Genomic DNA, 12,353 nt, shown 5'->3' on the forward strand with positions numbered 1-12,353 from the left:
GATTTGATCGGGATAAGAGTTGCTGTGTTGCTTGGTCATTGTCATTGACACTGACTCAGAAATGTAGAAAACTAGAAGCATATCCTGTAATAGAAATACCTGTATATGATTCTTAACTGAGCACTTCAATAGATGTACTTAGTTTGCCTCTGAATCACGCAAAAGCAAAGCTACTTTATTAGAGTCCAGGAATAAAAATATAGAGCTTGAAATGAACAGAGCAGCTCATCTTTAAAGAGGTGCACTCACACTTTGTGGTGAAGCCATTCAGTGCGATTATATCTTCTAAAGATTTTAAACACCTGTGAATATTATTCATAATAAGTGAAGTGATTTACAGTTGGTTATGTTGTTTCTGCGCGCATCGGTGTGTTTGTCACTGTGCATGTACACACATGTCATGTTCCACATGTACGCCACAGTTTTTCACACACACGCTAGGTGATAGCTCATTTATGTTTCGTTTGGATGCCATAGGCTCGCAGTGAAGTCCGGCATGTGTGGCTGCTTTGACTCAGCACTAATCAGCTGTGCTTGCTGAGTCACAGCAATGTGTTGTTGACATGGGGTGAATTATTTACTGAATCCAGATGATGTTAGATACAATATAAATCAGAGTGAGGCTCCAGAGTGCCAAATGGAATTGCTTTCTATCTGTTAATGGCTCTCAGTGTGTATAGACAGTAGGCCAACTTATTGTGTTTTATTGCTGCTTCACACAACTGTACACTTGGCTATTGTCCATGTGATGCATCAAGACAGAATAAATCTCGTAGTCATAACAACCCAATATGTGGCTCACTCTCTTGTTCTTTTACACACTGAGGCCTGTACGTTAAAGCATCTGTTACCTATTCAGTCACTGTGCTTCACATGCTAATTGTGTGCACTCATCTAAAGCTGCTTCAAATAAAACACTTTATTTATTCGGTTCAGTTCATTTTATTTATATATAATACCAATTCACAACAACAGTCACTTCAAAGTGCTTTATACTGAAGGGTAAAGACCATAAAATAATACAGAGAAAACCCAACAATCAAACGACCCCCTATAAACAAGCACTTGGCGACTGTGAGAAGGAAAAACTCCCTTTTACCATGAAGAAACCTTCAGCAGAACCAGGCTCAGGGAGGGGCAGCCATCTGCAGTTGGATTGAGGAGAAAAAGAAGACAAAAGGCAAACTAAAGGAGAAAGAGCAGAGTTTAATAATTCCTAATGATTAAATGCAGATGTGATGGACAAACACAGAGAGTGAAAAGAGATGAGTGAAGAAGACATGCTTAGTGCATGATGGGAAGCCCCCCGTGCAGTCTAAGCCTATTGCAGTATAAATAATGAATGGTTCAACTATAAGCTTTATCAAAAAGGAAAGTTTTAAGTCTAATCTTAAAAGTAGAGAGGGTGTGTGTCTCCCGAATCCAAACTGGGAGCTGGTTCTATAGTAGACGGGCCTGAAAGCTGAAGTCTCTGCCTCCCATTCTACTTTTAAAATCTCTCTGAACCAAAAATAATCCTGCAGTCTGAGAGCAAAGTGCTCTGTTAAGATAATAAAGTACTATGATATCTTTAAGATATGATTTTATCCTGATGGCTACTATGTAACTTGTTAAGGTGTTGAGAAATCTCTCCCTCAAGAGATTAATTACCATTTGACAGTGAAACACATGAAACACAAGATATATTTCCAGGTGTAGCATCATTAGTATATCTCTGCATAGATATACGCAATGCATTATGGATGGTTGTTGGTATAGGGCTGCATTGCATATTAATAGATACCATTGTGTCAGTCATTCTACAGTTTAATTACAGGTGTAAATACAGGGGACTAAAGCTGAATAATTACACTTCTGCATCCAAGAGTCATAAGCAGAGCATTACATAAAATCTTTTCAGCTTTTTTTTAAATTCATTGTGTCCTTTGTTGCATCCTCAGTGCGATGGGATCATCTTGGACCTCAGCAACACATCCTTAGAAGGCATCGCTGTGCTCAACATTCCCAGTATGCATGGTGGCTCCAACCTGTGGGGTGAGACCAAGAAGAGAAGGAACTACAACCGCATGAGCAAGAAGGTTCCTGACAGGATGCCGGCCAGTACCGTCACAGACGCCAAGGAGCTCAAGTTTTGCATGCAAGGTGAGTCAGAGGATGTGAAGGAGGATGCAGCTTCTAAAGGAGGTGATGAAAGAAGAAAAGAGCTCAAATTCAGGAATACTACTCCCAGAAGCTGTTGAAAGCAAGTGGTGATATGCTTCTCTACAGTCAGAAGGAAAATCATTTAAAAGATTCTAGTTTCATAAACTTGAGCATAAAGGTAGGCACTATCATACAAAAAAAGACAAAAACCTGTGACAGAATGTTTAGCCAGCTTCCTCTTGCTGCCCTGACCTCTTGCTGCGTGTGATTCACCTGCGAAATATCTTCAGATTCTCTCACTAATATCACCACAACTGTGAAGGCAAACTAAACAACCTTTGGCTCCAAGGCTGACTCTTGGAGAGAGAACATGACATATTCAGTGAAGAGGCAGCTTGACAGTACTAACAGGTTACAAATTGTATTCTGTTGCATACAATTTGTTTGAGTTACCCTTTTTTCAGACAGATTAAATAATATCAGTATCACTGACTCACTGCTCTGAGGTTGTTGTTTACTGTCAGGTGAAAGTTAAAAAGGTCAATTTTTGCTGCTTTAAAAAAAAAAAAAATACTCCTTTATAACTCACATTACTGATTGAAACAAGGAAATTTGTTGTATATCAAAGGTTTATATTTTGAATGTCTCAAAATTGTCAGTTGTGGAGCTGCTATGGACTTAATTTGGGATGTTTTTTTTTTTCCAGGTACAAATTTAAAAATAAATGGGGCCTTAAATAGACAACTCACTCCAAACACATGTGTGCCAGTGAAGTCTAAAGAGGGCTGTTATTTCCATCTGCAGTAAATTATATCTTTGACAGCTACATCAATGCATTGGAAAAAGGAGAGGGGGGGGGGGGGGGGGGTCTGCAGACAGAATAAAGCAGGACATCAGAGACAAGAGATAGGACACTGATTAAGTCAGACACAGCATGAAAAGAGGAACTGGGGCGATGCAGGGTTGCAAAGCAGCTTGCAGAGGGGTTAAAGCAGCTTAAGCTACACACAGTATGATAAGTTTGCTTTTTAATAGGTAGATTATCAGCCAAGGCACTACCTGGGGTGTGCTGGCATACAGATCAGCTGCTCTGCTGGGAACAGCTGATCAGAGCTATTTTCCTTTCTACTAAACTGCACCCACCAACCAAAACAAGGGTGAAGCTTTTTCTTGGGTTACTGAATCATAGTTAGACATGGCATAGGTTTTGTTCAGTGCTCTTGTGGGATGAGCAGAGATGCTGCTCATGTCAGCATGCTGGATTGACCCTTTAAGGAAGATGTAATGTTATGAAACTGCGCACACGCACACACAAATGATAACTTCCAGAAAAGTTTTAAAACCTGTTTTGGGGCAAGGTAATCAAACTTTAAACACTGGTATTAAATACTTCAAAATAGTTGCCCGGATTCGTTCTAAATGTCAGTCAAGTTTCAGGATTTGCTTCTAGAAGGACTTTTTTAATGCTTTTTAATCAGCTCTATTCTCTGAGTCCTCCATAGTAGAGGGTGACTGTGCCTCCAGCTAAACACAAACATGAGGATACTCAGGGGTTACAGTGGGATTCAGAAGGTGGAGGAACCCTAAGATCAGCTGTAGTGGCTCTGCATGGGGAGAAGAATCATAACTTTCTACTGTGAGCTCCAGTAAATGAGGTTGGTGTGCAGGCTGTGATCAGCTGCCCTGCTGCTGCTGCTCTGAGGTTTACTGCTCTCTGTGGATGAACTGAATTCACAAAGCTTTCACAGCTATTTCACAGCTGTCTTAGCTGATTTCCATCCCCTGCACTGACAGCATACTGTTTATACTGTCTTTATACTGACAGCATACAGGTTGTATAAATGTTGAACTCAGTGACTGACTCTCAGCATGATCGGCTTAAATTAAAACTCATCTCTGCTCCACTTCATGTAACCTGTAACCCTGACCATGAGCAGACACACTGTGTGACAAACTGCACACCTTTTGTGTGTTTGCTGATATTTGTTGAGCATTTAGAAACTATGCATTTAAAATTACCTTCCACACTCCCTTTATGCTCGCTCCTCTTGAGTAGCGCTAGCTAAGACACTGCACAACTTATGGACATCTGCACTTGATCCAGCCCACTGTAACCCCTGAGTATAGCTTTATAAATGATACATAAATTATATGGGTTTCCCTCTTTAAGCTCTTTGTATGTGATAAGCCCCGGTGATGGAGGATACACCAGTACAATTGTCTCTTATGTGTTGTTGTTCCTCCATTTAGGTTCAGATCGTTTGATGCTTGCAGGTGCAGTGACCAGAAATAAAAACTTCTCTCAGACATTAAACCTAAAGTATTGAGTCTGTCTGGAAAATGTAAGGAGTAGGAAGTACAGATATTTGTGTAAAAATGTAGGGAGTAAAAGTAAAAAGATGTCAGAAAAATAAATACTCAAATAAAGTACAAATACCTGAAAAATCTACTAAAGTACTTCGCACCTCTGGAGACAGATCTGCTGTGTGTAGATACTGGCACATAATTACTGGCATTTCACTTTGCAGATAATGCTACTGTCATAATACTGTCACTGACAGACTGCGGCACTGTGTAGTTGTGTAGTTGCCAGGAAATAAAGATGCTGTAATGCATTTATCAGGATCGTAGACATAAAACAGATTCATTCTATTTATTCAGTGGCTCCTGGCATTTCAGGACAATGACAACCATCAAACATCTGTTATACACGACTGCTCCAGAGTGACCGCCAACACCGCGTTTGAGAGAAGAAAGCTGTATAGAGGGAGTATGTACAGACAAGATATTATTATTATTATTATTATTATTATTATTATTATGGGTGACACTATGATTAAGGGATTTTCCCTCAGGAAAACCAGAGAGAGACAATTTGAGAGTCAGAAGCTTTTTTGTCTTTCATCCTGGTGAATTTTTCTGAACCAATTTGTACCATTATTCTTGGTTGAAATGTCTTTATTAATGCAAAGGAAACACACAAAACTCAGCCACCAGGTAACAATTCAGCATGTATTGGAACATATTGCAGTGAGACTCTCATTCATTCTGCACTGCTTTCAGGGAATTGTTCTTAATGTTTCTCATCACTAATATCATCACTGTTGAGTCAGCACACATAAAGGCACGATTTACTCTTCTGTCGTCTTTTGTGTTTGCCGAGTTCAAGATGTGAGTGTGGAATATTGATGAAGCTGACAATGATCATTAATGAACAGGTACAGGCAGTATTATCTGCAGATTAGTTACCAAAATAGCAACATCTCTTCTAAATGCAGAAATCACTGGCTCCCAGCTTACTTTACTTTTTTGAGAAAACAAATGTCCTGATGTTGAACTTCCACTTTCTCCTTCTGGCTTATTCAAGATTATAAAGTGACCAAGACAAGATGGACGTAGAGATCACCAAACGGAAGCACTTCTTTGACAGTCTGGACAGCAAACTAAATGATTCGTCAGATAATTCCTTTAAAAATGCTCCAAAAGACACCAACAGCACACATGATGAAGAGACTGGTCAGAACCAATCATGACTTAGATTTTCCGATTGTTGATTAAAGCAGCCCCTCCTCTAACTTTAAGCCGTAGCAGCATGAGGTTTTTTTATTTTGTTTGTTTGTTTTTTCACCTTCTCTGAAGATGGAAACTATCCTCAGAGGCCAAAAATGTGTGTGTGTGTGTGTGTGTGTGTTGGGGTAATTGTTCACTGTAGACTTTTGTACTCTTACTGTGATTGCGACCGAGCTCCTTAATGCACATAAGTGGGTATAACGATGTGTGAGATTAGTGACCCTGCTTGATGTGCAGCAGCAGCTGATTCATAATTCATACTAAAATTGTATGTTGACATTACATGTGTTTTAAAATATAATCTTAAGTGCCTGAGCCGGTATTTTGAATTGTATGATGTTTTGTTTTGTTTTTGAATTCACACTGCTGTTCACGTGCCTGCACATCATCTGCTTCCTAAGAAAGACCAGTTCATTCATTAATGCTTCCATGTTTGAAGCTGTGGCTATTAGAGAATCTGGATAATGACATTTCAGCTTGCATGGAGTGTTTCCTGAGAAGAGTTTTTTGCTGCTGCGCCAAGGTCAGTTTCATCATCAGTACAACAAAGCCTTCAAAACTGTGTAACCACTGCTTTGGGTCTGGCACAGGTTTACCTATTCTTCAGTGCAGCCATGATGATTTTGAGCTTGGGGACTTACAAGCTGGAGGTTAAACAAAGCCCATTCAGCTCCACACAAATTTAGGCATGCTCATTGTTAAATGTTTAATTAAAGACATATAAATACACTGAAATTGTACAGAAATGTCTTTTATTTCAAATTTCTTGAAATAAGTATGTATGATTTACAAGCAGCAACCTCTGCAGTTAAATAAGAGAAGCCAACATGATGTGCCAAAAACTGCAGTTCCTCTAACGGCCACATGATGCTGGCTTAAAAAAGAGACAATCCCCATAAACGGCATTATTAAATGCCCAGCTTCACTGCAGTAAAAATCATATTTTTGGTGCTGTACAAAATAATATTTTGAATCAGAGTAACTGAATCGGACCTCTCCACCATATTTTTGCTCTTGGTGCCATATGGATCACTGCTGTGTTACACAGAGCTTCCAGGACATTTGTGCTCCACTTTTGTTGAATGAAATTCTATTATTTTATTAATCTGTTACTCAGAACTAATTAGCAGAAACGTGCATCAGTGTATTGCACCCGTACAGTTTATGGATGCAGATTGCTAACCAAGCTTGCTAATGTAAGCTGGCAACTTAGCATTCCAGCCGTTTGCCTAAATATGGTCATTTCTGGCTTCCAAAAACCAAAACAATGGCCACATGGTGACAGAGATTATCAAAGGAGGAGACACTCAGTAGTCGCTCATTAGTTCATGATTACCTGACCATAACCCAAGATTTATGTTGCCAAATGTAAAGTGAGGCAGCTTACTGTGTACAATAATTGCTAAGTAACTACAAATAATTTTCACAATTTTTTCCTTAACAGGCAATCACAGACAGCATAATACCAACAAATGTTTTACTCATCATGTTCAGACCACATTAATATTCACATCATGTCATTAGGGATGTGTACACCCACGCACAGCTGTGGAGCTGCTACTGACTGAATTTGATGTTACTGTTCGGGTAGAAAAAAATGCCTCAGGCTTAATGGCCAATACATAAAGTTATACTTTAAATGTGGTAATCTGTCTGTTAATCAGGCTGAGATTGATTTAACTGTTCTCTTCTTTCTGGATAACTTTGTATATGGCCAGTCTCCAGGAGGACAGTAGCAGTTAGAGCCTCCTCTCGATGACCACAAACAATAGAAAATAACCCACTCTATGCTTTCACCAAGGTTTTCTGCATCCATCCCACTTCTGTCTCTTTCACATAAGTCTCCACATCTCTGCTGACTGAACTAAACCTTGTTTCCATGGAGATCTCAGTGCTACACTGAAGGATAGAGTTCAAAAAACAAGAGAAAAGCTAGAAACTGAAGGAGGAAGAAATTATGAAGAGTGAATTTTATGCATTCATAGCTGAAACTAAAGCAGTTTGTTAATGCAGTCTTTGCTCTCATCTCACTTTTAAGTAAATCCTAAATACGTGTGTGTGTGTGTGTGTGTGTGTGTGTGTGTGTGTGTGTGTGTGTGTGTGTGTGTGTGTGTGTGTGTGTGTGTGTGTGTGTGAGGGTTCTGCACAGTATCTTAGCTGTTCCCAGTATTGCCCTTTTCTGGACAGAGATCTTGGATATCGTTCCTGGAATCTGTTGGAGCCATTCTCCCAGTTTGGGGGTCACTGTTCCAATTACCACGGGGACTAATGTTACCTTCACCTTCCACATCCTCTCTGGTTCTTCTCTTCTCTATTTTTCGCTCTGTCATTCTTGACCACCTGTGGGGCAAAACCCATTTTGACCTCAGGACTTCCAGGTCATACTCAGCACAGATGTTCCTGTATACTATGCCAGCAACTTGGTTATGTATGCCCTGCCTACTAGCATCTTGCACCCTGCTGTTATGTGCTGGATCATCTCAGGGGGATCTCTGCACAGCATACAGCTGGGGTCTTGCCTTGTGTGGTAGACCCCAGCCTCTATCAAGCTTGTGCTTAGAGCTTGTTCCTGTGCTGCCATGATTAGTGCCTCTGCCACTTCTTCTATCTGCTGGTGGTACATGCCATGCAGAAACCTGTCCTTCCATGATGGTTGCTGTTCTTTCTCCTCTTCTTTCTAGGGTTTTGCTGCCTGAGGTACTCACTACTCGGGGTAGCTGTAGCTCAGGAGTTAGAGCAGGTCACCCACTGATCGGAAGGTCGACAATTCGATTCCTGGCTGCTCCGAGCTGCATGCCAAAGTATCCTTGGGCAAGATACTGAACCTTAAGTTGCTCTCTGACGCAAGCGTTGGAGTGTGAATGCGTGTGACTGTTAGACAGTAAAAGCACTTAGCTTACTTAATCATGGAAGTGCTCGTATGAATGGGTGTGAATGGGTGAATCTGATCACCACCAACAAAAGCCGGCTCCTCAGTGAGCACAGTGTTGTAAAATACGTGAAGTTACACGGTCCGATCTTGCACTCTGATTGGTTCTACGGACATGGAGGCTTTTGTGGGCAGTGGGAAGTGGCATTTGAGGCTTTTGATAATTCAGACTAGTCAGGGACAGGTATTTAACGGGTTATGATGCGACACGATTGATTGGCGTATAGTACGTGTGAAAAGGATTCCATAATATCCTTATCTTATTTTTGACAGAGGTTGCATTTAGTGGCTTTTGTGTCTGAACTCTTAATATATTTACCTCCTCACTAGGCTAGTCTTGATTTCAGTAATAGTCGGGAGGCCGGATGGAAATCTCTGGCAAGCCGAATGTGGCCCACGGGCCGCCAGTTGACTGCTGTAGATCATTTGAATAAGGTTAAACCAGTCATTTAATAACTCTTCCATCTGTGCACTGGATTTGGAGGCATTCCTACTTTGATCTGAAGAAAGGCAGCTGTAGCTGATAGCAGGTAACAGTCTGCTAGCCCTTACCTCTGCTAATTTGAGTCACTGAACTGGAGCTCTCCATTGTGTTTCTGTGTGTGTGTGTGTGTGTGTGTGTGTGTGTGTGTGTGTGTGTTGGTTCATTTTGGAGCATTTTAATGGAATTATCTAACAAATAAGATGGCTTGCAGCGCTTTTTAAAAAAATATGCTGCTTGCCAGTGCTGTAACAATGTCTAAATGAATCACTATACATTTATGTCACTGAGTTTCCTCTTGTGCTGGTAAATAGAAGCTGGAGGTAAAAAGGATGAAAACAAGATTTGAAGACCTATGATAAGGTTCCTGCAGCCTAAAGGTGCTTAATACCAGGGACTGAGGGCTTGTTTTTATGACAACAGGTTTGTGATGTAATTGCATTTTTTTAATGATTAACTAATTGTAGTTTTCAGGTAACCTGCCCTCTCTCAGTTCAGCCCAAACACATGGGCTCCACAGGACTGCTCAGTCCATATGTCCGGGTAATTCTAGACCCAGGGCACTGAAGACTTTTACACTCTACAACCATTCAGACCACTGTAAGTGCAAGAGCACTCAACTTGTGTGGTAAATCCTCAACTTGGTTTTAACTCTTGACCTAAATCCATGCCACAATCCTCTTACCAAAGAGGTAACTGTCCTCACTTTTTTTTCTTATCTCATTACACAGAGCGACCAGGAAAAAAACAAATAAGAAACAGTTCATTTTAATTGTTGCTGGAGTCAGAAGGGAGGTCTAATTTGATGTTGAGTTGGAATGCAGGATTAATATTTATAATGAATTCATTAAGGGCAACTCAGTGATTGCTAACTTTAACCCTTTCTAACATGACACTTTGGTTTCCTTAATTCCATACAGCTGTAGATGATCTATTTCAACCACAAGCTAATACAATAAATATAAAAGTGAGCTGAGTCAGCACTTCTGTAACACAGTAATAACATGTAGACATGTCCTGTTACCAAGATCACATACAGTATAACTTTGTTTGTTTGTTTGTTTTTTCTGCATTACAGTACACATGGATTGCTCTTTTGTTTAAGACCTGAAGTCAGATAAATGTGCCCATAGGTGCATGCATTTGCATTTGAGTGTTGAATGGAAAGTTTGTGTCACTCACTAGCTTCACCTACCATTGCAGCTTTTAGCAAAACATGTTTATTTCTTTGTGATTTCATTCACATTGAGCATGTTGGCACCTTTCTAATGGAATCTCTGCTTTCCAGAGCTGTCCCAAGGGATTTAACCCTTATTAAGTTAGACCCTCCTGCTAATGCTGTTTGGATGCAGGAGTGCTCTAGTTCCAGAGAGAAACTCTGTGCTGGGTCTGCAGTTTCTGTTTCTCTGTGCCTATAAATCACGCGCGTGTGTGTGTGTGTGTGTGTGTGTGTGTGTGTGTGTGTGTGTGTGTGTGTGTGTGTGTGTGTGTGTGTGTGTGTGTGCGTGTGTGTGTGTGCGCTGCAGTATGCCTCCTCTGTCGCTGTCTATACTTGCCTGCTTGTTTATCATACTATTAAATGTTTATGGCAGTTGTTTTCTGTGGCACAATAAACTAAAGCTTTTAAACCCATTTGCTGTAGATAATGCAATCAGCCGGGGTTATCCAGAGAGAATGAAAGAAGCCCTGGGCACTTCTGACCTCAGTGATGAAACTTCAGTCCTCTGATTCACTGTTTTTGTTGCTCTGGTCTTTGTTCTACAGGGACAGAAATGACAACAGAGCCAGACACACAGACCCAGTCTCTCTGGTTATATGTATAATACACCAATAATAAATAATACTCATTTGAGTTGCTTAATAAGTTCAATGTATGTGCAAGAGTTCCCTGTGAGCCAAAGGTCAGACTTCAAGTTGCTTTAAACACTGTGTGCCAGACACGTTTAGATCTTAGATCGCTATGATGTCAGTTAAAGTGGATATTTGTAATATGGTCATCTCAGGCACTTAGGTCTGTATTAATCACCACGTTATCAGACTGAGCTCTGCAGACTGTGGTGGTAGTTTGAGGACCCAAATGCAGGATGCGGTAGATGGAGGTTGAACATAAAAATGAGCATTTATAGCTTGAAATGAACAAGTAACAGTGACAGTAACAAAATCCAAAGGCATGAGGAAGCCCAGAGAAAAACACTAGGAACAGCAGCACTAAGTGGGATGACTCGACAGAGGTCAAGGGAAAGAAAGAAAAAAATTAGCATGTGATATGCTGTTTTTAAATATTGAAGTCACTGTGTACAAGCCAAAACGCTCAGGCTTCAGAATGCTCTTCATTTTAGAAAGTGTTTTGTGCTCTTGTGTGATGGCTGTGAGCGCAGAAGTGTAATCTGCCTACTGCTTAAAAGTAAGCTTAACTGGAGGGAGAAGGCAGGCAAAACAGCTTATTTCAGACAGTGGATGAACTGAGGGCCAAGGCCCAGTACAAGAGAAAAGGGAGTATTCTGAACCACAAACCATTCAAAGCTATTCTAGCAGAGTGCAAGAATAAAAATATGGAGTTAGAATGATGCACAATAGGTCCCATTTAAGCATTGCTAGACAGTTGTTAATGTTGAAAAAGGTCTACTATGGAATATTAAAATGTATTTTTCTGATTGCAAAAATTTGACTCCTGAAGTGTGTATTCCATATTTATTCACACCAAGTTACTTCTTGGACCACTTATTCAAAGCAGACATAAATAAGTTTTAGCTAGCTCGTGTCTGTGATGGGCCTTTTCTTCTTTGCTTGTGATTTGGAATTTTAAAGCCTTAAGAGCAAAACATTTTTCCCTGAGATAAATTTTTGTTCAGACTTCCCAGCATAAATTTCGCCCTTTTGTCTCGGCTCACAGCTCTGTAGTGACTTTTCTTAAACGTGTGAGAACTGTTAAAACGTGTTTTACAGTTAAGGCATCAACTGTGAGCCCTGCAGCCTCTGCCTCACACTCAGTTGAGACCATTTCAGTTTCTTTCTCCCTTTGTTTCTGACAATCTCTTTACTGTAAAGTAATAAAAAAAAAAAAAAGCACTTCACACTTAGATTCAATATACCACAAAAATTCAGCCCCAGGTCAGGTACCCATTTACAAACTCAGTTGAGATAGATTATACTTTTGTAAGGACCACATCACCACCCACAAGCAACACGACTAACCCAAATAAAATAAGCACCAAGTGTAATTAGGGGATT

General features: G+C 40.3%; 1 protein-coding gene across 3 annotated transcripts in view; it reads left to right on the forward strand.

Annotated features, from left to right (window-relative positions):
* The window catches only part of dgkg (diacylglycerol kinase, gamma), a 157,304-nt gene that overhangs the window by 121,701 nt on the left and 23,250 nt on the right, over positions 1-12,353 (forward strand). For all 3 annotated transcript variants that reach the window (XM_030757799.1, XM_030757797.1, XM_030757798.1), the window contains one exon: positions 1,941-2,142. In XM_030757799.1, the coding sequence (XP_030613659.1) occupies positions 1,941-2,142 (202 nt within the window). The remainder of the gene's footprint in view (positions 1-1,940; positions 2,143-12,353) is intronic.

This window comes from Archocentrus centrarchus, chromosome 21 (assembly GCF_007364275.1).
Source record: "Archocentrus centrarchus isolate MPI-CPG fArcCen1 chromosome 21, fArcCen1, whole genome shotgun sequence".
NCBI lineage: Eukaryota > Metazoa > Chordata > Actinopteri > Cichliformes > Cichlidae > Archocentrus > Archocentrus centrarchus.